Source organism: Diceros bicornis, chromosome 3 (genome assembly GCF_020826845.1).
Source record: "Diceros bicornis minor isolate mBicDic1 chromosome 3, mDicBic1.mat.cur, whole genome shotgun sequence".
NCBI classification, from domain to species: domain Eukaryota; kingdom Metazoa; phylum Chordata; class Mammalia; order Perissodactyla; family Rhinocerotidae; genus Diceros; species Diceros bicornis.
The window spans coordinates 29971616-29998206 of NC_080742.1; the positions used below are offsets into that span (position 1 = coordinate 29971616).

Sequence of the window (26591 nt, forward strand, 5' to 3'; positions counted from 1 at the left end):
GCCAAGCAAGCCTTGTGCCGCTCTGCGCGCCTCTCCGCCGCGCCGCTGGGGGCGGCACCTCTTGCACCGAGTCCTCGCTCGCAGGAAACGATGGCCCCCCGCTGTCGATTTCTAGCCAATCCCGGCACGCCTTGACCTATCCCTCTCTCTTATTGGATACACGGCAGTGCGGCGAGGCGGATGTTGTCGTCTTTGCAAGAGCCCAAACCGGCAAGATGGCGTCGAGTGGTCGGGAGCTTGGGGGCGTATTCGACCACCACGTCCAGCGGGCCGTATGCGACACAAGGGCCAAGTATCGGGAGGGGCGACGGCCTCGCGCTGTCAAGGTAAAGTGATTTTGGTTTCCTTCGCTGTCCTCGGTAACTTTATGTGAGCTCTAGCTCCACAAGCCTAGTTTACGTAAATAAAAGCTTGAAAGGCTGCGGTCATATCCGTCACTCATTGGAGATGGGTATGAGTAACACTGGTACTCAGGTACCGAAGATTCTCACGACCCTTTTGGTCAGCTGCTAGAACGTCAGCTCCGCGAGAACGGGCCTTTATTTTAGTCACTGTATCTTCCATGTTTACAGTAGTACTTGGCATACGGCAAGTGAATATTTGTTAATTCTTTCCAGTAACTTCTACGGAGCCCACTTCTGGAATACATGTCGAAGGAATATTGTCTGTGCTTTAGTTAGAGGCCCTCACACGTGGGCTGAATTATTCTTTATGCAGAGAGAGGGGCAGAATTTTTGATTTGTTTCCTGCAGACCGACTGAACAGAGTATTTGTTGTTTTCAAAGCTTTTTTAAAAAACAGCAGATTTGTCCTAGGCTTATTTAGAAAATACGTTTAATGTGTCTGCGTTTCTTTTAGGTATATACAGTCAATTTGGAATCTCGATACTTATTAATACAAGGAGTTCCTGCAGTGGGAGCGATGAAGGAATTAGTTGAGCGATTTGCTCTATATGGTGCAATTGAACAGTATAATGCTCTAGATGAATATCCAGCAGAAGACTTTACAGAAGTTTATCTTATTAAATTTATGAATTTACAAAGTGCAAGGTAATATGCCAGTTAAGCAGTGTCTCATTTCCTCTATTTCCATTGCTATCATTTTGGCCCAAGGTTTCTTTTATTCATACCTGAATTACCCAATAACCTAACATGGCCCTGTTGTATTATCTTCCTCCTTTCTTCTTGAATGTTAGCCTTGTCAAAACTATTTCCATCATGTCATTCCCATGCATAGCAGTTTTCTGTCGTGTAGTGTGTAGATTAAAAATTGGGTTTGGAGTAAGTTTTCCAGTTCCCCTACTTACTAACATCATGACCTTGGACAAGTTAATTCCTTTAAGCCTGTTTTTCCTATTCTCTAAAATCTATGTGGTAAAAGGGCCTACTTACTGAGGTTGTGTGGAGATGAAATGAGATAATCCCTATAAAAGGCTTAGCATAGTGCCTCCTGTTTAGAACGCAATAAACATTAGCTATTGAGGTTCTTATTGTTATGTGCCTATGAGGATGGACCCCATCTTTTCCAGCCTTCTGTGTAACATGAACTCTCTGTTCCAACAAGGCTGAAGTATGAAATGCATTGTCTGTTTTTAGGTATACCTCTATTGTTGTCACTGATTTGCTCCAACACCCATCCTTCCCTGGCTATTACAATTAATATTTTCTTTTCTGTGCTACAAATAGCAGTTGTAGTCTGCCACAAAAACACTTGATGGGATCATGTATTGTTCTCAGGTTGCTCTTATATGTAATCTCACTGCCCTAACCAGCTTGCCAGCTCCTCATGGTTAAGGAATTACCTTTTCTTTGTATCTCCTGCAGCACCTAGTACAGTATGCTGTGGAGTTCAACATTGGGATTTGAATCCTAGGTCCATAAACTAATGTGAGTGTGGCCAAGTTATAAATCTCCCCAGTCCTCAGTTGTATTATAGGGTTGTTGTGAAGTGTTGATTCAAGTGAAGCACTTAGGACACTGCTTGGTGCATGGTAAAATCTCTGTAAGTATTTCTTTTCGTTATCCCTGGGCATATAAGTACTTAAGTATTTATTATAGTAGTGCCTGGCCAGTCGTAGTTGTTTAATAAGTGTTTGTTGAATGAATACTATTCTCTCATTTTCTCGTTGATTAGTTATATATTCAATATTTCCTCAATTATTGAAAGCTTTACAATTACAGTATTTTAATTAATTTTTTATATATGAATCCCTTTATAGGAATACATTGTGCTGAAAAGGCTAAATTGGGTATGAGCTAACTCTGAAGGGCCATTTAACTTAACACAGAGAAGATTTCTATTTCATGATCACAGACTGTGTACCTCCGGCTAACTGCTGGATCCTGAGCTGGTTAAAAGGAGTCTGGATATGTGTGGATGACTTAGCTCAAAACCTGTTAACACTATTGGGAGAGGGCAGGGAAGGCTCTAAGAGTATACACTGAATCAGTAGGGTCAATACCATCCATAAGCAGAGCCTCTTAATCCCCAAACCATGGGATGTACATACACATAGCAAAAGCTGGACTTTGGTCTTTAGATCAATGCATTGTATACTAGTTAAGCTTTCATCCTAAGTAAATCTAGATTAATCAGCCATGCTATCATGTACTTCTGTTTAGGATAGCCAAGAGGAAAATGGATGAACAGAGTTTCTTTGGTGGATTGCTTCATGTGTGTTACGCTCCAGAATTTGAGACTGTTGAAGAAACTAGAAAAAAATTACAAGAAAGAAAGGCTTATGTAGCAAGAACTACTAACAATAAAGGTATGGAAAGCCTGTTACTAAACACCTCCTATGTGTCAGGGCCTCTGCTAGGTATATCATCATGGAGCTCTCAGTCTAGTGGGAAGAGAGGCAAGTAAATGATCACAATATTCAATAACTGTAAACTACAGAGTTCTGTGCAGCAGTCTGCAGAACCTGGGCTGGGAAGAGAGAGAGGCTGCTTGGTGGAAGACTTCCTACAGGACGAAAGAGGTGGCTGAGTTTTGAAGGATAGGGAGATATTACCCAGAAGGGGAGAGGAAGAGATGGAAAGGTTGGCCAGGTAGCATGTTTAAAGGCCCAGAAGAATAAGTGAGCATCATACATTTTAAGGAACTCTGAGTAGTACAGGGTAACCACAACACAGGGGCTTCAGTGAGAGAGAAGATTAGAAAGCCAGACAGGAAGTGAATCATAAAGGGCCTTGTGTCCCGTACTAAGGAATTAAGGCTTTGACCTAAAGCCAGTGAGAAACAATTATGATTTGTAGACCAGTTACCAACTGCTAATCTAAAACTGCTAAAAGTGGAAAAATTCCACTTTTGACCAGCAGCTGGCCAGATGCCCCATATGCCCAACTGAGTTTCTCTGGACAAATTCCAATTGCCTGAAATAGAGTCATGGGATCTGGTACATGGATTATAGGACTAGAACAGTCAGAATTGGACTAAGAAAATATGTGTGGTCTGAAATCTGAATAGTACTAGAGGCTCAGATTACCAGATTTCCACCCTTTAGTTGAAAGATAAAGTTGGCATTCATACAGCTATTGAATATGATGAGTTTATGGCTGATTAGGGAAGGGGCATGTGGCAGAGGTGAAGAGAGAAATAAAGTGGGAAGACTCTTGGAAAATCTACCTAAAAATTTGGCAAGAGAGCTGTTGAGAGTCCCTGGTCGTTTGTAGAGACTGAACTTTAACCTGTGGGATATGTAAATAACTAGCTCCAGGAAAACATGTATGTGTGCATGGCAAAGGAAATTACAAAATATGGGCCCAGCATATTGCCTCCTTTAAAAACTAACAAATGCAAACTAAGCAGCATGATACGTTCATATTGTAGAATACTCTGAAGCTGTAAAAAAAAAAAAAAGGAGCTTTCTATGTAATGACATGGAAAAACTCTCCAAGATCTACAGTTAAGTAGAAAATGCAAAGGTGCAGAGAAATGGATATTACAGAGAAAAAGAGGGATAGGTGGGAGGAGGAAAAGTAAGACATGCTGGACAGATAAATAAGAATATTGATTACTAGGGCCAGCCCCGTGTCCTAGTGGTTAAGTTCGGCACACGCTGCTTCAGCGGCCTGGGTTTGGTTCCCAGGCATAGACCTACACCACTCCTCAGCGGCCATGCTGTCCCAGCGACCCACGTACAAAATAGAGGAAGGTTGGCACAGATGTTAGCTCAGAGTCAGTCTTCCTCAAGCAAAACAAGGAAGATTGGCAACAGATGTTAACTTAGGGCGACTCTTCCTCAACAACAACAAAAAGACTAGTGATTACTTATGGGAGGTGGAAACCAGGCATATGGGGAGCAAGGAAAGAGTGAAGCTTGACACTAATACCTTTTATCCTTTTTAGCTTTTAAACACGTGAGTGTATTGCCTGCTCAAGAAATAAATTTTTCAGAGTAGCATTTGTTAACATTTTAAAGTAATGTTTTTTAAAATTACACATTTCTGAATGATGAAAACAATAAATGAACCATTTCTTTTTCCCTTCCCCTCACCTTTTAAATTGTAAAGATCATTACATGACAAAGAAGAAACTGGTTACAGAGCATAAAGACACAAAAAATTTTAGACAGCACTTCCATTCAGAGACATCTGGATTTTGTGCGGCTGCTGTGAACACTTCTATTGGGAACTCAGATTCTTGTCTTCCTTATTCTTGTGAATTGCCTTTATGTTATTTCTCCTCAAAATGTACGTGTTCATCAGGGGAACATGTGGACAGAGCATCAAACTCCTTTCAGGATTGTAGAAACCATGATGAAACAGTGGAGTATTGTAACCACAATGACTCTTTGCAGAAAATGCAGATGAAAACTTTTAGAAATTCAGTGGCCTGCCCTGGTGCACAGAAGGCTATCACTCCTTCAGAGGCAGTTGACAGATTTATGCCTAGGACAACACAACTGCAGGAGCGGAAAAGAAGAAGAGAAGATGATCGTAAACTTGGAACGTTTTTTGAAACAAGCACGAGCAGTAATGAGGTTATGATTGGGCCTCTGTTGCCAGACATACCCAAAGTGGATATGCATGATGACTCCTTGAATACAACAGCAAATTTAATTCGGAATAAACTCAAAGCGGTAAGATCACTTAACTGTTTTAAGAGACTATTTGATCATAGAACTGACAACTAAATGGAGAATTTTTTGTAGGAACTACGTATAGTCATTAATCTTTTTTTTTTTTTTTTAAGATTTTATTTATTTATTTTTTTCCCCTTAAAGCCCCAGTGGATAGTTGTATGTCATAGCTGCACATCCTTCTAGTTGCTGTATGTGGGACGTGGCCTCAGCATGGCCGGAGAAGCGGCGCGTTGGCGCGCGCCCGGGATCCGAACCTGGGCCGCCAGCAGCGGAGCGCGCGCACTTAACCGCTAAGCCACGGGGTCGGCCCATCTTTTTCATTTTTAGTGTTTTGATGTGTTTTCCTACAATTCTCTGTTTAATTAACTGAATTTGACTAACAAATTTATTTGCTTCAGTACCATTAATCCTTGCTTTAAACAGTGACAGAACATAGTTCATATCACTCTAGATATAAGATATAACAGCAGTGGTTTCAGTCAGTTAGATCAGTCTGTTAGAGTGGAGCCCAGGCCCTCCCTATTTTAAAGCTCCCCAGATCTGTTATGAGCCAAAGTAGAGAACAATTCCATTGAAGGAAAATTATTACAATTTATTTCTCTTAAGTTCAGTTACTACAAATTACATCAAATTCAAAATGCTTATTTTGCTTCTTTGATAAAAATAGCCATAGAAGAAGGTGAAAATTCTAAAGATTAGTCCTTAAGGTCTGCATTTCAAATGTAAACTTCTTAAATAGACTAGCACAGATTGTGCTACTTAGGTAGTAATTTTTTTTTAATTATTTACATAATTGTTTTCCATTCTCTAAGCACAAATAAAAGGAAGTTAACATTTGAGTAAGCTTTTGAAAGATGCCTTTTTGTGGGGGAAGCCTTTTAGAAATCATAAACTCAGGGAGAAAGACCATTCTCTTATACTTCAACTCTGAGGTTCAGAAAGCGCTTTTCACACAGTTGTGCATATACTTTACAGTGTGACGAAGGGAGGCTAAGGTAGCTTAGTTTATTTTACATATCTTTTTTTTTACCTGAAAATTATCTGATTAAGGAAGAGGGATTGTTTTATAATAATAAAAATCCACGGACACAATTTCTATGCTTAAGCCTCTTTTTAAATTTCTTATAGTTTGTGCGGGCACCTTTCCTTCCTTCAGATACAGCTGAACTGAGCTGTATGTAGCTGATACGTAGCTCTCAGCCAGAGTGGACTGTATTTTTTTAAGAAAAAAAATGTTAGGTCCAAATCCTAGATAACAGAAATACTAGAACAACAAAAAAGAGAAATACTAAATAGAATTTACTACAGTTTCTAGTAATTTTCCATTTTAAGAGAAGACTGTCTTAACTCTGCTTTAACTTATTGTCCACTCTTTTTCTGATGATGTATTTGGTTTCATTTTTCCCTGAGAAATTGAGGATTATGCCATTTTCTGCTTATTTCTCCAAATTTTATGCATAACCAGGATATCTGTCTGTGTCCATAAAATAACAAGTGACTTCAGATCTATAAAGGAATGTTAAAGTAGAGCATATGTTTACTTTTCTCCCCTCGAATTTGTTTTCTTGTTAAATTGCTTTAGAAATTTTACTCTCATCAACGTTTGGACAGAAAACTTTGCTCCGTGCCCAGAGCATAGGCTGTTATCTTGAACTTGGGCTAACTCTGCCTCAACTGTGATGACAAGGATTGAACTACTAGATATATATCCTGTCTCTTCTGATAGTTTATTTACTCCTCTACTATAAAAATTAAGTCTTGTTGGTTCTCTTTTTTTAAACTAGGTAATTTCATCTGTGCCAAAGCCTCCAGAGGACAAGCTGGAAGATGTCCATACAAGTCGTCCATTAAAACAAAGAAGAAGAATATAGATTGTCAGCAACTAATTAATATTTTCTAAGGGACTATTTATTTTCTATTTTTAGCCTGTAATTTTAATTCTTGAAGAGATTTTACTGCTGGTATTTTTTTAATGCACTTTTCTTTGTAATTTCATTTAAACTACTTGTCTAATATAGTTTTATCTTTTAAAATTAGTTTATCATGTACAACATACATTTCATCCAAATATATTCCTTAAAAAAAAAAAATTTTTTTCAGAAGCTTCACTCAGTGGCTTTGGTTACATCTTATTGGCTAGAACTGGGCTCATGGCTGTTCTTAACTGAGGAGTCTGGAATGGTGTTTTATGTTTCCAACTTCTGTGGTTGAGAAAGCGAGAGAAAAGAGGCTGTCCATTGACAGTCTGTGGCTAATTCACAGTATTTGCCACAAGATCCAAGGTTGATAGCTAACTTAAAAAATAAAATTAGTTTATCATTAGTTATTATAGATATTATCTTGATCCATACTTAATATTACAGAAACTGTTCATATAATTTTACCTCTCACATTGCAATAACTATATGTAAATTAATTGAAGCAAATATAGAAACTTTACAAAGATAGGCAACCAGGATCTGTTTCTAATTTTAATATAAATATTGAGTGATTCACATTCAAAAACCAGAAGTCAGGATGTGTTTGAATGCCAGGGCTTCAAAATCAAGACAATTCTGTAAAGTAAAAAAGTTAATAAACTATTAGAACAAAGCTGAAATTAGAAACTTACATGCTTTAGTTAACTTCTAAGAAGAATTTACTTGATCTGTGGCAGAAACAAATCAGTATTTGTAAATATTAGACTTATACCACTACATTTAGCGCAGTCACATTTTTTTTTTCTGTCAGTGGACCACACAGTTGAAAATCCAAGTATATCTAGGCTGTTTCCTTTTTTTTTTCCCCACTGATAAAAATAACTTGAGAAGGCCCATACCAAATGGTGTCTGTTTTTCTTTTCTTTCTTCCTATCCTTAAGGCCCTCTTGTCTAATGGATTGAATTTGAAGATATCAGTTAATAAGGTCCATCTTCAGTTGTGACCTACGGATTCAGCTTGCTAGGATGGCACTAAGTGGCAGATGGTATTAAAGGAAGCTGCAGGCAGATTTTGGGCCCACTTCCTTATAAGGTAATTAGATATATTTTTTGCTGAAGTCTCAGGTAAAAGATACATTAGACAGTTGAGCATAGAATTGGAAAGACCAAGGTGCTATCTAGATCAGGCTTCTCAGACTTTAAGGTGCTATGAATCTTTACCCCAGGGTCTTATTAAAATGCAGATTCTGATGGTGGCAGCCAGGGGGCTGGCAGGTGGTGGGAATGGGGAGTTGTTTAATGGGCATAGAGTTTCAGTTTTGCAAGATGAAGAGTTTTGGAGATTAGGTGCACAACAGTGTGAGTGTACTTAACACTACTGCACCGTACACTTAAAATTGGTAAAGATGGTAAATTTTGTTAGGTGTATTTTACCACAATTAAAAAAAATTCTCTTACAGCCATAAAGGTGGGTTCTGTGTTCTTGAATGGATTCCTGATCTGTTCTGTGACTGTGGAGGCCAGCATCCCTCCCCATCCCCACCAACATGCAATATTTGACCATAATGAGAGAAAGAAACAAACTTTTGTTGTGTCAAGCACTAAAAAAAGGATTCTGATTCAGTTGGTTTGGAGTGGGGTCTGAGATTCTGCATTTCTCACAAGTTCCTAGGTGATACTGTTGCTGCTGGTGCATGGACTACACTTTGAGTAGCAAGGCTCTGGATAACTGGGCTCTCCAGGAGCAGCTGAGGAACTGTTGGTGTTCCATCCGAACCAAAATAGTTACTCCAATCCAGTCCGTTATTCTATACTGTTTCACCCATCAGTCTCTTAAAACAAGAAGTTTACCTTTCACCCATTGCTTTTTACCACACATTACACAGTTAAGGTGTGGCAGTAAACTACAGTTAGACAAGTTAGACGAGCTGAGATGTCTGACGTAGCTTTACATTATGCAGATTAATTCACAAAATCACTACTGCAGAGAATAAAAAGTTTCTTTGTATATCATGTTCACAAAGCACAGTTGATCAAAGGAAGAATTAAGAAAGGAAAACATTTGAGTTGAAAGAGATCAGGTTTTCTCCTAGCAGTTTATGGTGGGCACCTGTTGAATTCACTCTTTATTCACTGTTCTTTCCCTTAAGCAAGCCAATATACCCTGGTTTTCTTTGGGAAAATGTCATTAACATAACAGGAAATTAGCAATTGTGTACACCTAAAGAGGTTATAAGCTCAAAAACGTCTGTTGAATATAATTACTTAGTAGTCACTGCTGTCTTGGGTCCCAAAATGCTAGGGTGGGGCTGAGCCCTTCATGGTTGCCAGAACTTCAGCAGTGGGCTGAAGCCCTACAGATGTACGTGTCTAGCAAGTATTACTTTCTGATCCTTTAAAATTTTCCCTCAACCAATTTGGACTGTTGGCACTGTACCTGTGCTTCTGGTAAACATGGTCCAAACACCTCCAATAAAAGTCTCTCTTCTCTGACTGCTTTTTCAAAGTCTGCAAAAGATATCTTGCCATCATTGTCATAATCCTAGAGAGGAAGATGATTTCTTGATAAATGATAGAGTAGTTTTTAGTTTTGCATGGAAAATGTCTAGAATAAAAGGTTTTACCAAGTAAAACTGTACACTCATACTTCTGTAAGCACTACTTACATACATCAAAAGGTACTTATTTATGGAGGCCACTTAACTTGATTCCTGTTAATCTAATTGGCATACCTGGTATTATGAACTGAATATTTGTGTCCGCACTCCCCTAATTCATATGTTAAGCTCTAACCCCCCAATGTGATGATATTTGGAGGTGGGGGCCTTTGGGAGGTAATTAGGTTTGGATACGTTCATGAAGGTGGGGCCCCTGTGATGCAATTAGTGTCCTTATAAGTAGAAAGAAAGAGAGACCAGAGCTCCCTCTCTCTGCCATGAGGACACATTGAGGAGGTGGCTGTCTGCAAGCCAGGGAGAGAGCCCCTCACGAGGGAAGTGAATCTGCTGGCACCTTGATCTTGGACATTCCAATCTCCAGAATTGTGAGAAATAAATTTCTGTCGTTTAAGCCACCAGTCTATGATATTGTAGCAGCCCAAGCAGACTAAGACACCTGAGTTACCTTAGATATATAAAATGTATTCCTGTCCCTAAAGGTCTAATACTCTAATTGGGGAAATAAGACAAAAAATTAGAGGAAGCCCATTATTACATTGCTATATTTGTGACAAAATAAGTGCCATAGGGCAAAGATTCTCAAGCTTAATTTTCGGTAGTAGAACTTGTTCCTCAAAAGATCTCTTACTTGGGAGCCTATCACATAGAAAGGATAAAAGTGAAGTTGCTCAGTTAAGGAACAAGGCACTGGGCGTTAGAGCAGTAACACTCCAAGATGGACTAGAGTCATGAAAAGAAGCTTGCAGACCACTGCTGGGCCTTTAAGGATGGTTGGGATCTGGATAGGTGGAGAGGTGTGAGGAGGAAATGCAGAAGAATGGCCCAACCTGAATTACAACAGTAAACAGGAGTGTAAGTCAGGAAGAAGACAGGCCTGCCGGGGGTGGAGTGTTCGTGGCAGGGACTACGGATGCTTAAGTAAATCATGAGAGCATGTGTGTTGATTATGAATGCTATTAACTACTTAATTGAATTTGGATTTGATTTGATGGGTCCTTGTTTTTTGACTTCTGAGCATAACTGATTTCAGCCCTGATTTCAGGGCTGCTGAGGGTCTATTTTGAGAAAGGCTTGAATAATTGTCAGAAAAAGGTTCACTCCATAACATTTCCTTTTAAAAAAGAATGAGGTGGGGGGCCAGCCCTGGCGGCCTAGAGGTTAAGTTCAGTGTGCTCCACTTTAGCAGCTCAGGTTCGGTTCCCTGGTGTGGACCTACACCACTCATCTGTCAGTGGCCATGCTGTGGCAGCGGCTCATGTACAAAAAGAGGAAGATTGGCAGCAGATTCAGGGCTAATTCTCCTCAGCAAAAAAAAAACAAAGGCGGGGGGGTTGGTACTGGGGAACATACTGTCTCTCAAGAAGTCTACCCTCAGCCCTAGAGCAGTGGCTAGTGAGAGTATTTCTAATGGAAGAAGATACTTGGGAGTCTGTGTTAGCTGAGTCTGAGACTTGGCAGCCGCCTCATCTGTCTGCTTCTTTCCTGAACTCCAGAGTAATGGGAGTGAGCTGGCCGCAGGCTGCCTTGGAGTCACAAACCTTCACTGGTAGCCAATTTAGGGTCACAGTAAGAAAAGGAGAGAAATCACTATGTCCATAATAAAGAGGTATTATTGGTTTCATTGAAAGATGAATTCTGCATCCAATTTTCTAGTGTGACCTTGGGTAAACCCATCTGTACTTCAGTTTTCTCATCTGCAAAATGGAATACTCTCTACTTCATAGGGTTGTTTTGAGGATAAAATGAGTTCCTATATTAAAGTTCTGTGAAGGGCCTGGCATATAGAAAGCACTCTGTAAGGGCCACCTATATTATTATGTTATTTTGTTATAAGGAGCATTTAGATGAATTGGAGGGCTAAGGTCATGAAGACAGACCAGAGTAGCATCGAATTTTACATGAATCTGCTCCTCCCCTAATTAATGAGGTTTTACTGATAGTAAAGTATTTTAAAATAATAAAATTAAATTCATTTTGTATAGTGATTCCTTTATTCACTCAGCCATTCCATAAATATTTATTGAGCACCCACTATCAGCCAGGCACTGTTCTAGGCAGTGGATAGAGCAGAGAATAAACAAAAACTCCTGCCCTCATAAAGGTTACATTCATTATGGAGGGAAAGAAGTCATTTATTTCTTCATCTTCAGCTTTATCCAACAGCCACTTGATTGGATATAATGAATTATAGTTTTTCATTCTTACCATTTTCTTCAGTGTTATATCTACTAACTCTTTTATTCCTTCATCAGTCTCTTCTTCAGTTGACGCTTGGTGTAGACTGTTCTTCAACATGTCAAATATTTCCTCTCGAGAAATGTAACCATCACCATTCAGATAATAAACTTCAAAACAAACTTTTCAAAGCATAAGAAGTTTAAAGACTTGGATAAGTTAAAATGTTATTAGTCTTCTCCTTAGTTATTTCAATATATAATAAAGATAAAAACAGTTTTTACAACCTACAATTATTGGTCTATATGGTAGATTTTAAAATAAAGCACCCTTTTATATTTCTTTTCACAAGATTAAATACCCCCTGTGATGTGAAAAGAAAGACTTATAATTTCTGGATTTTGAAATTGAGGGTTTAAAAATGTTATGAAGCTGCAATAAAGGAGATACATATTTTTTAAACCTTTCATCATACAACACATATATATACATATATATGTGTGTGTATGTTTATCTCAGTATTATGATTCTCTTACATAGAGTACAAAAACTAGGTACACACTTGACTATGTCCCTGACAAAGAACATTTTTCAATATATTTGGGTAGTGAGTCTGTCATCTTCTTGGGGCCTGCCCATCTGCACTATCCAAAATCTCTCTCTCCCTGGAGAGTGACTTCCATCTCACTGTGTAAGCACTACCACAGTTCACTCATTCATCCCACAGATGACCTCACTCAGGTCCTGGGAATACAGCAGTGCAAGAGCTCTTGTGGAGTTTGTAATCTAGTTAAGTGTTTTAGCAAAAGCAATAGAACCAGGTATAAAATTCCAGAGTATCAGATTTGCTGTGTTTTTATTGAGTTTCTCACATGTCTAGCAAACATATGAGTTTGCAACACAACCCTAGTAGAAGTAGTATTTTCCCCAAATTGACACATCTTGATATGTATGTATATGAAACATTTTTAGGAACTGGGATTAGAGGAGGAAATTTTTTTTGATAGTGTGATGCTCTTCAACCACGTACAGCTGTGTTCAGTGTCACGACCATTTTCACCATGTATTAGTATTACCACAAGAATTTATATCCGTAAAACTTAGCTTTTCACTTCTCAGTGAGACTTCTGTGTAAGAAAGCTTCAACAAACTTAAGTGGCAACTATATTTAAATGTTATCCTGTGAAAAATTAGACCAGAGAAAAGTTAAGAAAAAAGCCACATAATGTATGTCAATTATACCTCAATTTAAAAAAAAATCAAAAAGAAAAAAACACAAAAAGTCATAAATATCAGAGAAAGTTGGTGATTTTTTTAAATGCTGTTATCATTTTAAAAACGTGTGTTTAATTTAGGGATCTTCTTTTGAACATCCCAAATCCAAATTTAAGTGGAAGAACAAGAGGGGATAAAAATTTGCTTGCTTACTCCGAACTCTGCAGTCTTTTCTTAAGCAATTTGACACTTTAAGCAATTTGTTCCCTTGAAAATCGCTATTTAAAATTGTTCCTATTCTCTTTCCAGGGTTCCTTACCCCAAATCCTGGCACCAGAAGTGTGAAGTGTCAAATTGCATAAGAAAAGACTGCAGAGTTCTGAGTAAGTAAACAAATTTTTATCCCTTCTTTTTGCTTCCACTTGAATTTGGATTTGGGATGTTCAAAAGAAGATCTCTAAATTAATGGTAAAGGTAGGGTGAGGCCAGAGCTATTTCTAGGAAAAATTGTGAATTGGAAGATTTTTGTCGTTGGAATTCCTAACGTTCCTTTTCTGTAGGAAGCTTCCTTTATAATCTTCCTCCCTTTGGGCTTTCATTGTCCTCAACCTTCTTCCCTCTCTCTACACTAACTCTAACACTACAGTATTGGTGTCTGGTGGTTAATGTGTGTTTTACCTCATTTAGTGTCAATCCCTCACATTTTCTTTGATGAAAAGACAAGGAATGGCCCCACTGTGACCTATACGCTGCCCCATATCAAGGCCCATTTCCTGCTGAGCCCGGAGGCAGCCTCAGAAACCTCAGCCTTGCCAGCTGATCAGAGTTGGCACAAGCCCTGACCCTTAGTTGCTGTTCTTAGCCTGGGCCTTAAGCCAAAGACCCATCCTGGTGACATTTGGGCATTACAGAACCAGTGAAGGAAATGTCTGGGGACCCTGGTACTAGAGACTCTCCTATGAAATAGGCCACTCATTTCATTTTTTTTTTTTTAAAGCTATTATGAACTATTTTTGCAAGGTTGCTATAGAGAACACTGATTTTATATTTTTAAAAACTATTTAAGCATTCATGAAATACAAAATTGACAATATGTATTACTAAGTCAGTAATCACATATAGAAATCTTACACTTCAGCTTTTCTTCAAAAGTCCCTCGAAGAAAAACTGATAATCCTTTAACCCATTCTTTTACATTTATGCAGTTATCGTTGTCTTTGTCAAATGCAAAAAATACTGAAAAAAAGAAAACGTGTAAGTGTCTTTTACACCTGTTTTATAATTCAAGAGTATGTATGTATGAATAGATTTAAAAAAATACTTTCCTCCCAAATTGAGGGGAAAAAAATGTTTTGGCACAATCTTTCTTAAAAGAGTCAAAAATACTGGAAATATGTTTCCCCCACATTTTTATAGAAAGAAAAGAGTCATTCTCCTCCATGATCAATGATGAGCTTCATTTGTGATGTTTGTATGGTTACTCTGAGCCAAGAAGACAAACAGTGGAGCTAATCAATGTGATAATTTTTATTCTAAAAAGAGTGGTAAAATTTTGTTCTAAAGAGTTTATACAGTACCTAAAGAAAAATTACTAAAATAACACATTGTTTTTAAAATTACCAATGACATCTTAATTCTAGCCTATAGAAAATAAGATATTATTGACTCTTTTGGAGTTGATAGATATATTAATTATTTTGATTATGGCTATGGTTTCAAGGGTATATACATATGTCAAAGCTTACCAACTTGAACACTAAAAATCTGTTAGTGAAATTCACTGTATCACATTAAATAATTTCCCATTTTAAATATATGATCTTTCATTTTTTTCAGTATAATGAGTAATCATCATCCTTTGTACTGATACATTCTTCATTTTTATGAGGAAAGAGATCTAATAATTTAATAATTTACATGTCTACAGCATGTGAATCCAGAGACACCATGATTAAAAGCCATATGCTTATCTTTTAAAAAACAATACTGCTAACTTATTTAGTTCATTACTGGTTATCACTCAAAGTGTTACAGCTATCAGATATGAAATTCTGAGTGAGTTTATAATAAAAACCATCCTCACAATCAAATCAACTATTTTATATTGGCAGCACTACCACAATCATGTCTTTCTAGAGTGGCATTAAAAAATTCAAAGTCTTTGATGAAAAGCGAACATATATATATTTGCCATATATTAATATATATAAATATATATGCCATATATCTATATTTGCCATCTCAGCTTGGCCCTTTTCAGCTTCTTATGACTTCTTACCTCTATTCATTAGCATATCATCAGTCATTCCAAATATGCTGTGCAGGATCCTTCGAAATGCGTTACGATCTAGTCCAACGTTATCATGTCTTACATCAGCTCTTTCCACCAAGCTGTGAAAAAGTCTTATGAGACACTCTACTTCACTTTTTTTGACTGTAAAATGAAAATATAAATAAATACAACTTAGATTTAATCATTGAGTTCTCCAACCCAATTAAAAATATTTTACTAAGCAGCTATTTTGTTCCTATGATACTAGGTGCTCTAGTGATTAAAAAAAAAGTATGACATAGACTTGTTACTTAAGAGCTTACACAATTAAGATGGGCATCACTCAGAAGTCTCATAAGACAGTATATAAATGATAGATTATGTAGTATAATGCTCACCACTATAGACATGTGAAGAAAGAGAAATCAGTATGGGAAAGAGGAGTCAGGCCATTTTCATGGGAGTAGACTTTGAACTGGGCCTTGAAGGATGCATGGTATTTATATAGGAAGGAATGTGTTGGGGGTGGTAAAGAAGTGGAGAATTCCAGGAGGAGGGAACAACATGAGTAAAGGAAAGAGGTAGAATTGGAATTGAACACAGCAAGTTGGGAAGAAGTGAAAAACAAGATTGAAGAGGATGGGCTAGTGGTAGAGGGCCTTGAATGCCTGGTCAGAGGATTAACATTTATTTTACTGGAATACTGTTGCTCATGGTGTCATTTTGGACCATTTGTATGAGAATCAACCCCCTCTCCATTGCTTGTTAAATATGCAGATTCCCAGGCCTTGCCCCAGACCTACGAAGTCAGAATTGCTAACAGCGGATCCAGGAATTAGCTTCTAAATAAGGGCTTGGTTGACTCTTCTATGCCGTAAGGGTTGAGAAGTTGTTTAGGAAAATTCATCTCTCAAAGTTGAAGTGGGAAACTGGCAGCATAGAAGCCAGGGTTGGAGTGATAGGGCTTTGGCTAGGGAGGTGGACATGAGATCAGAAAGCGGGAAGGGAGCGTGAGATGCTGCAGAAGGTCGGTAGGACTTGGTGACTGATTTTCAAACCAAAACTTTTTAATATTCATATACCTGGATCTCACTGTAAGTAAACTAATGGTAGTTTTAAGAAGTGCACAGGTGATTCTAATGCACCGTCAGGACTGAGAACTAAGGGATTAGACTTAACAGGTTGGAGGTATTAGACTTAAGCCTCTGGGTTTCACTCCTGTTTCTTATCCTATTAAATAGGTGAGAGACTTAGACAAGTCATAGAGCTTCTTTATGCCTCAGAGTCCTCACCTATAAAAATTGGGTATTGTCCTAGATGATCTCTCAGATTCTTTCAATGTCTAAAAGTCTAATGCTATGAATCAAAGATTGTTTGAGAGAACTAGAAGAGTTAGGATGGAAAGCTGGTTACTAGTTTTCTTTTTCTCTTCCTTTTCCTCCCTCATTTTTTTTTTTTTTTTTTTTGTGTGTGAGGAAGGTGAGGAGAAAGAAATATAGATGCTGTTGGGCCGGCCCCGTGGCTTAGCGGTTAAATGCGCGCGCTCCGCTACTGGCGGCCCGGGTTCGGATCCCGGGTGTGCACTGACGCACCGCTTCTCCGGCCATGCTGAGGCCACGTCCCACATACAGCAACTAGCAGGATGTGCAACTATGACATACAACTATCTACTGGGGCTTTGGGGAAAAAAAGGAGGAGGATTGGCAATAGATGGTAGCTCAGAGCCGGTCTTCCTCAGCAAAAAGAGGAGGATTAGCATGGATGTTAGCTCAGGGCTGATCTTCCTCACAAAAAAATAAATAAATAAATAAAAGGCTGGGAAGAGCAATGGTTAAGAAATATAGATGCTGTCTTTGATTTCAGGCTCCCAAATGAAATCAATGACAACACATAGCAAATATGAAGTTTACAACATTAGAGTTTCCACTATGGTCAGAAGAATTATTTGATTTTTAGGGTAATGATTGATAAACCTAAAGAATAAGCAATTACAAAGGTACCTAATAATTCTATTTTATGAACTGAATTAGATTCTCAGGCTTCACACTGTAACTCTAAGCCCTGAAATATGATGTAAAGGTCATTTTTATCCATCCAATAAGCATTTATTAAGGGCCTCTCATGAACCGGGCAATGAATACAGCATGGTTCCTGCCCTCAAATTTGCTACACTTTGGTCAAGAGATAAAGAAGTGCAATCAAGTGTTACAAGCACCATGATTGATGGTGTTTGGCAGTGACCCAAAGAGAGGAATAATCAATTGAGGGGAGGCACTGAGAGATTAAGAAGGTCCCAAGGAGAAAGTGTCACTTGAGCTAAGCCCTGCCAAAGGAGTAAGCATTTGCCAGAGGAGGCAGCTTGAAGGAGTGGAGGCATGCTCTGAGAGCTGCAGATGGTTTGGTGTGGCCAGCTGGCAGAACTGTTTGACTTTCTACTGGGGAGCTTACTGAAAAATTTTGGCTGGTAAGTTAACAGGATCAGATTTGCATTTAAAGACGATCACTTTGGCAGTAGATTCTTGAAACTACCTTCTGAAGGGCGAATCCAGATGTGACAGGTTGTATTTTCCCAAAGACAATCCTAACAATCTCTCCCATCCCATATGCTCTTCTTACATGTGACTTGGATGATCCTCCCTTAGAGAGATAAGGTCTATGTCTCCTTCACTTGAAACCAGGGGGATTTTTGTGACTATTTCAACCAAGAGAGTACACTGGAAATGAGGTGATGTGACTTTTAAAGGCTAGGCCATAGAAGAAGATGCAGCTTCTCTGAGGACAAAAATTTGGAAAGTCTTCTTTTTTGGGATATGAAGAAAAGGGAAACTCAGGCGTGGATGCACTGTACGGAGTGCACAGTATATTAAAGCTTGCCTGATGAGTGGTCCTGCTCAACTCTGACAGAGAATTATCATCTGAGTGGAAACGTTAGCACCAATGTAGTGTGAAAATGGATCCCTGAGGAAAGTGAGGTTTTAAGAGTCAGGAGCTGCTCTGAGTCAAATATCGACAAGTTATCCAACAAAGCAACCAAGGATTTTAGACACAATCTTCAGCAGGTAATAACTTTTTCTGAGTTTTATCCATGTAGTTCACATTTCATTATATCTAAAAACCTTACACATGTGGTCAAGGAACCATTGTAAATGATATTTAAGAAATGGTAGTTAGGGCCGGCCCCGTGGCTTAGCGCTTAAGCGCACGCGCTCTGCTACTGGCAGCCTGGGTTCGGATCCTGGGCGCGCACCGATGCACTGCTTGTCTGGCCATGCTGAGGCGGTGTCCCACATACAGCAACTAGAAGGATGTGCAACTATGACATACAACTATCTACTGGGGCTTTGGGGAGAAAAAGGGAAAAAAAAGAGGAGGATTGGCAATAGATGTTAGCTCAGGGCCGGTCTTCCTCAGCAAAAAGAGGAGGATTGGCATGGATGTTAGCTCAGGGCTGATCTTCCTCACCACAAAAAAAAAAAAAAAAGAAATGGTAGTTAATGAGAATGGTGTTGAGATGCTAGAGGTTGGCCTATGTTATTAAACTTTTTAGTTTGGAATAATTTTAGATTTACATAAGAGATGTAGTGATAGTACAGAGTTCCCATAAACTCTTCAGTGTCTCCCTAATGTTAACATCTTACATAACCATGGTACATTTGTTGAAACTAATACACTAACATTGGCACATTATTATTAAGTAAACCACAGATTTTACCAGTTTTTCCACTAATGTCCCTTTTTTTTTTTGCTTCCAGGATCCAATCCAGGATACATTTGGTTGTCGTGTCTCCTTCAATCTGCGATAGTTTTCAGTCTTTCCTTGCTTTTCATAACCTTGAGTTTTTATTTTACAGAGTGTTCCTCAATTTAGGTTTGTCATATATTTTTCTCTTGATTAGACTGTGGTTATTATGTGTTTTGGGGAAGAATACCACAGAGATGAAGTGCTGTTCTCTTCACATATGAGGGGAGACATATTAACATGACGTATCATTGCTGATGATAACCCTAATCATTTGGTTAAGCTAGTCTACAGGTTTCTTCACTATAGTTACTATTTTTCCTTTCCACCATCTATCCAGTCTCTCAATGAAAAGAGAATTAAGCTCCACTTCTGGGGAAGGGGTATCTATACCATTATTTGGAATTCTTCTATAAGGAAGATTTGTCTTCTTTCCATTTACTTATTCAATTATTTATGTCAGTATGGAGTCACATATATTTATTTTATACCAATACTGTTATTAATTTTGTTGCTCAAATTGTTCCAACTTTGGCCATTGGGAGTTTTCAAGTTGGTTCCTGTATCTTTCACATATCCTCATCCTTTTGCTTTTTCAACACTTCCCTACTTTCTTACTTGCCAGGCTCATCTTGCATTATCCCTGTGTGATGATAGAAAAAATACAGTAATGCACTGCTTAACAATGTCTCAGTCAGTGACAGACTGCATATACGATGGTGGTCCCATAAAAATTAGTACCATACAGCCTAGGTGTGTAGTAGGCTATATTATCTAGGTTTGTGCAAGTACACTCTATGATCACAGTGAAAAAAACCGCTTAACGACGTACTTCTCACAATGTATCCCCATTGTTAAGTGACGCATGGCTGTATTGGTCTCTGCCTCTGGTTCCTGGCACAGAGTGCTTAAAATCCTTGGGATTTCCTAAGTGATAAAAGCACTAGGAGCATCTTTTGTTCTATTTGGTCTTTGACCTGGTTTCTTGAAACCAAGCTCCCAAAATCCCTTACAATTTCTTGGGTGATACAAATGTCTTTTGTTTTATTTTTTATTTATTTTTATTTATTTATTTTTTCCCCCAAAGCCCCAGTAGATAGTTGTATGTCATAGCTGCACATCCTTCTAGTTGCTGTATGTGGGACGCGGCCTCAGCATGGCCGGAGAAGCAGTGCGTCGGTGCGCGCCCGGGATTGAACCCGGGCCGCCAGCAGCAGAGCACGTGCACTTAACCGCTAAGCCACGGGGCCGGCCCCAAATGTCTTTTGTTTTAATGAGTTGTTGGTGGCTCCCTGATGGGAGTTGGTCACCTGAAAGAAAAAGGCATAATTAAAAGCTTGGAATTTTCAGCCCCACCCACCACCCTCCAGAAAGGGGCTGGAAATTGAGTTAATGATCTATCATGCCTGTGTGATGAAGCCTCCATAAAACCCCCCCGAGGATAGGGTTCAGGGAGCTTCTAGGCTGGTGAACACATAAAAGTGCTGGGAGAGAGCACGGAAGCTCCATATGTCTTCCCACATACCTTGCCCTATGCATCTCTCTGATCTATTTCTGATTATATCCTTTTATAATAAAGCAGTAATCCACTAAGAGAACTATTTTCCTGTGAGCTGCTCTAGCAAATTAATTGAACCCAAGGCAGGGGTCAGTATAAACCTCTGATTTATAGCCAGTCAGTCAGCAGCACAGGTAACAACCTGGACTTGTGATTGGCATCTGCAGCAGAGAGCAATCTCGTGGGACTGAACTCTATAACCTGTGGGATCTGATGCTACAACCAACATAGTGTCAGAATTGAATTAAATTGGAGGACACCCAGCTGGTGCCAGAGAATTGCTTGTTAGGAAAAACCTCCACACAGTTGGTGACCAGAAGTGTCAGAAGCCTGTGTGGTGGTAGTGTCAGAGGAAAAGAAACACACAAGAGTAGAGTAGGTTTCTCCTCGACACTCTGTTCATCTATTTGTTCAAGGAATCCTGGTTCTTTTTATTGGCGATTGGTATTCAGAAACCAAGGTCTAGGGCCGGCCCCGTGGCTTAGCGGTTAAGTGCGCAGGCTCCGATGCTGGCGGCCCGGGTTGGGATCTGGGCACGCACCGATGCACCGCTTCTCCGGCCATGCTGAGGCCGCGTCCCACGTACAGCAGCTAGAAGGATGTGCAGCTATGACATACAACTATCTACTGGGGCTTTGGGGGAAAATAAATAAATAAAATTATTAAAAAAAAAAAAAGAAACCAACGTCTAGGCACTGGGTATACCTGTTTGCCACTGGTGTGTTAATAATTCTTTTTTTGTGTGTGTGTAAGATCAGCCCTGAGCTAACATCCATGCTAATCCTCCTCTTTTTGCTGAGGAAGACCACTGCGAGCTAACATCTATTGCCAATCCCAATCCTCCTCTTTTTTTTTCCCTTTGGCTCCCCAAAGCCCCAGTAGATAGTTGTATGTCATAGTTGCACATCCTTCTAGTTGCTGTACGTGGGACGCGGCCTCAGCATGGCTGGAGAAGCGGTGCGTCGGTGCGCGCTGGGGATCCGAACCCGGGCCGCCAATAGCGGGGCACACGCACTTAACCGCTAAGCCAAGAGGCCGGCCCATGGGGTGTTAATTCTAAGCCATCTCAGCAGACATAGCTAGGAAAATACTAACCTATATACTCACCCATATCAGTCCATGTTATGTCTCACAAATAAAGGGAAAGCCAAATATTAGACTAGTGGGCCTGTAGGTGGTCCTGGGCTAAGTCCCAGAAGAGATGATCAATTGTATTAAAAACTCATTAACACTCAGGGAGGAGGAGCTCATAAATTCACAAGGGCAAATCAACCTAGATTTAACTTATTTTTCCTTCTAGTAGGAGTGGATCAGAGAAAAGCAGTTCACAAAGTATTTGGATTTTAGCAAAGCATCTGACAAAAATCTCTTATCATTCTTATGTTAATATCTACTCACTACCCAGTAGTGCCTAGCACAATGATAGGGTCTCAATAAATGTCTGCTAAATAAATGATAATCAACCACTTGTAAATTGGAGAGGTTAAGGAATATGCTGGATGAGAGTCAGAATCCAAAGTAACCTCTTGAGGCCAAAATGATCAGTTCTATCAACCAACATGAAGTTATTAGGAATCGTTTTTAAATTCTTCACTTAGCTTTAAAAAAGTTTGTTAATCTATTTTAAGTGGAAAAATTATGGCTAAACAACAATACATGTGAAAAAGACTGGGTCAATTCCCAATTCACTATCAATCAAGCTAGGATTGATATTAGGCTGACAAAACTGAAGTTTCAACTGGAAAAGCCAATTTTGATCAGGAATCTTCAAACTTGAGTGTGTCTTAAGAATACATGGAGTGAACAATCTGGATGCTTGTCTCCACTTTCAGAGATTTTTTTCCTAAGGTGGTACCCAGGAATCTGTATTTTCAATACAAACCTTTACATGATTCTGATGGTGAAGACACTTCTACCATACTATGAATAAAGGGTACACAGCCAGGATCGACTACAGAATTTGTGGGCCCAATGCAAAATGAAAATGCAAGTCCCTTGTTCAAAAAATTAATTTTAAGTCAGTCTTAGCAGAGCATTAAATTAAGCATGGCCAGGAGGACACAGAGGTTGCACATCCATGAAGCCCTTTATTACACCCTGAGGTAATTACCTGCCTTCCACACTAGATTAAGATTTGGAAAAAGGAATAGATTTGTGTGACACTAGAGCAGCCCTGTCTAATAGAACTTTTTGAGATGATGGACATGTTTTACATTTGTGCTGTCTAATTTGGTAGCCACAACCCACATGTGGTTATTGAGCCCTGAAAAGTGGCTAGTGTAACCCAAACTGAATTTTAAATTCTACTTAAATAGCCACATGCAGCTAGTGGTTACCATACTGGACAATGAAGCTCTAGAGAGCAGTACAAAGATCAATAGGTAGAAGTTATACTAGAATATAAAACATTCTAGATCTGTCTGGAAAAAAAAGAAAAAAGGAAACAGCTGCTTGGTAAGGTAATGAATGTCCTTTGTGAGGTCATGAGGTAACCAGCTGAGGATCTCAGAGGAGAGTCCTGCAGCGGTAGCGGTTTCAACTGGAAGAGGCCATGTGGCACATGAGGGTCTCGCACATTATAAAGGCTCCCTCCCAAACAGCTCTAGAGTCTAGCGCAAAGCCCAGGAAAAACTACAACTTTCTGTCACATGGGACAACTACAACTTTGCATATGAAGAGAAATAAAAAGACAGTCTCTTCTTGAGAAGGCCAAGGCAACACTATACAGAATGACCACGAGGGTCTATAATGCTGATCAGTAGGATTAATTTGAGAAATAAAGATTATTTGAGTGCAGGCTCTGGCATCAGACTACCTGAGTTCTAGCTCCACCTAAACATAAACCATTTAGCATAGTGTTTCACCAATGAAGAGCTCAATAAATATCAGCTGTTAGCAATCTGAGTATAAAACAGTAATCTGGTTACACTGCTGAATAGCCATGTTTAAGCATCCAGGGCCTGAACTGTTGATCATAACATAAGAATTAATAAGTGTCAACAGCTTTGGAAAAAGAAAAGAATGCAACTCATTCCTTTTTTCAAACAATTATTATAAGTATTTTCTTTGTAGAAGACTATATGGGATATGGGTCTGATCAGGTATTACATATTCATACCTAGAGTATTTCAGAGAATTGCTTTCAAATAACAAATTATGGTATTAAACACATATGAGTAACAGACATTGCTAAAAATAATTTCATTATGATGGGGAGAGGAGTTAGATTTTTAAAGTATGCAAAATTTCCTTTGGAATGTTATAAAACTCAGGCTGTTTGTTAAGAAAGTAGCAAGTGACAGCAGATATTTCTTACTACATTCAACAGTGGCTAAACCTGCCAGATGGATTTTAAGGGTTGTACAACAGGATTGGAACACAGGACGTAGAGGAGTGCTTGAGGAGCTTAGATCATTTAAAATCCAACTGAAATAAGAAAACTGAATTAAGTCTACAATGAGATTCTTAGACAAAGTGCCCAGTAATGAGGCTGTAAAAGTGGCTGAAATAAAAGTAACTTCCTCAAAGTCTAAAAACAGATACTCAGGATCATTAGCAGGATTGTTGTGGTCATGCCTGAGACAAACTTCACAAGATTACTTTTTAAGGTCTGTCAGGGTAAGGAATCCCACAAACTCTGTTAGATTAACTTTAATAATCACTTGCCATGTGCAAAGCACCATGCTATTTTTTCAACATCTAAAGTATTTTATGTATCTCTTGTCAATCCCCTGAAGTAGAACAATCATCTGCTTCTACAGGTTTTGTGCCAGAGAACTCATCAAGGTAAACCTTCATTTTTCGAGATCTCTTATTAAATTTCAGACTATAATAAAATCAGCCCCTGGTTGGCAGATAATCCTCTAGCACTTAGGATGTCATGTGACTTCTCAAGCTATTCTTCCCACATACACCAATATATTTCAGGACACCTGATGATTAAAGTATTTTTAGTGAAAGGGTAGGGATAATCATTCATTTACTATTTTTTAAAATGGCCAAAATATTAGATAGAAAATAGACAAACTCTATTTTTGGCGTTACAAAGCACTTGTTAATGTTAAACTAATATGTCTAGCGATGTTTCTATCTGAGTGAATAAAGATGTTCGGGCAGTGCTGGATGTCTGGTCAGTACTTACAGCTCTTGACAGTATTACTGATGGATTCCACCAGTTTCTTCAGAGCCTTCGGGTCCATGTCAAGTGTAGTTTCAACACACTACAGACTTCTCAGATAGCCTAGCTCCAAGCCTGGGCGTCCTGGCTTGCCACTGATGCTACAGTTCACTATGCCACGCTCAACACAGAATGTGACCATGGCAACGTTCCAGTGACCAAACACAGAAGGTTCTCAGTGCCGCATAACAATGTTTTGGTCAACAACGGATTGCATATACAATGGTGGTCATGTAAGATCAGTACATATAGCCTAGGTATGTAGTAGGCTATACCATCTAAGTTTGTGTAAGTGCACTCTATGATGTTCACACAACCATTTCTCAACACATATTTCCATCATTAAGTGACACATGACTGTAACTGGAAAAATGCGCAACAACAGGTGTTACCACTCAATACAAATGCAGTGATTTCACTGGTATTGTGATCTGAAATATTACAGCAATTCCAGCATTTATCTTTTCTTTGGGGCTAAACACTTAAAAGCGGTACTTGATATTATTGCCATTTACATTTCCTCAGCAAAAATTCTACAGCTGAGAATGTCTCCCTCCTATTTGAACACATAATTAATATAAAGACCTTATTCTTTAAGTTGAAATAAAATAATTTCTCAGGCTATAAATAGCTCCTTCAAAGGTTATAACCTCCTTTGAAAACTCTAACCAAGCACCTTCTCATGATATTCAAACAGAAGCTTTAATCTGGGAACTTCTAGAGAAATGTAAAACCTCACTTTTATCCCTCCAACTTGTATTTGACTGACTGGTAGGAAAACATGGTGTGATTATGCCAAAGCTGGCCAAAATGGCAACTGTTCTAACTTTCGTCTACTGTCAAATCCTGGTACAGAGAACAAACATCATCTGTGTCTTCTGGCCTTCACTGTGGTAAGGCAAGAAAAGGTACTAAAATGATTTTCAGAATTTAAGACACTATATTCTTACTAGATAATAAAATATAAAACAAATTTTAAAGTAAGCCAAAAATAATTGGGGAAAAAAACTTCCTGCACTTTTCTCAAGGAAAAGTGTGAAATTTGTCACTTAAGTCTGAAGAATAACTATTCTCAGTTTCTCTGAGGCTAGTCTACTGTTCTCCATGCATTGAAAGAAAATTAGACAAAACGCTTTTAGCACATTTTGACTGAAGGAATATGAACCTACTCTGTATAAAAAAAATTCAGGACACTGTTATGGTATTTAAAACACCTAAATATACTAAGGGCACTCAAATGAATCTAAATCAGAAAGAGGTAGCACTGGTATAAATTCAATGTTTCTATCCAGACACTCATCAATTTTGCTGTAGTTACCTTGGCATCATTATCCAAATAACATGCCTTGTATTTATAAAATTGGTGTAAAACTATTCAAGAAAAAGGGTAGTTTGGTGGAAGGAGGAAGTAAGAGATGTTATTAACTTGTACATAACATCACCCGGTCAAATTTTCTTCTTATACCCAATCAGAAGACTGTTAAGGCTACCATCAGAGAAACAAGGAAAAAGGTATTCCCCAGACAGTCAACAGTTTAGAAAGAAAACAATTTTTTGCCAAATCACCTTCTTCCCCAGTGTAATAAAATGAACAGTTGCTTTTAGTGGGACATCATCATCATATACTGAACCAGTGTGAAAAGGTATACTTCTATGTTCATAGCAAAACTGATCAACAAATAACCTGATAAACTTATCTTTTAGCATTTTCATGAACAATTTTAAGAAACTTAAACTTCCTTTTGGATACAAAATGTCCCTCAAACTTGCTG

At 38.7% G+C, this 26591-nt stretch overlaps 2 protein-coding genes across 3 annotated transcripts; one reads left to right on the plus strand and one right to left on the minus strand.

The window, feature by feature from the left end:
• Nucleotides 1-89: 89 nt before the first annotated feature.
• RBM48 (RNA binding motif protein 48) lies at nucleotides 90-8453 on the plus strand. Of its 2 annotated transcripts, XM_058525492.1 has the most exons (5): nucleotides 90-326; nucleotides 859-1049; nucleotides 2622-2767; nucleotides 4515-5083; nucleotides 6871-8453. In XM_058525492.1, the coding sequence occupies exons 1-5, from the start codon at nucleotides 216-218 to the stop codon at nucleotides 6955-6957; spliced, it is 1104 nt and encodes a 367-aa protein (XP_058381475.1). In that variant the 5' UTR covers nucleotides 90-215; the 3' UTR covers nucleotides 6958-8453. The 2 variants fall into 2 exon arrangements, with proteins under 2 accessions (XP_058381475.1, XP_058381484.1); XM_058525501.1 differs by lacking the exons at nucleotides 90-326; nucleotides 859-1049 and adding an exon at nucleotides 1813-2001.
• LOC131394292 (calaxin-like) lies at nucleotides 7568-26508 on the minus strand. Its single transcript, XM_058525534.1, has 6 exons — nucleotides 24784-26508; nucleotides 15352-15507; nucleotides 14205-14309; nucleotides 11889-12040; nucleotides 9443-9547; nucleotides 7568-7641 (listed from the first exon to the last, which is right to left on the minus strand). Exons 1-6 carry the CDS (start codon nucleotides 24839-24841, stop codon nucleotides 7585-7587), a joined length of 633 nt encoding a protein of 210 aa, XP_058381517.1. The 5' UTR covers nucleotides 24842-26508; the 3' UTR covers nucleotides 7568-7584.
• Nucleotides 26509-26591: the final 83 nt, after the last annotated feature.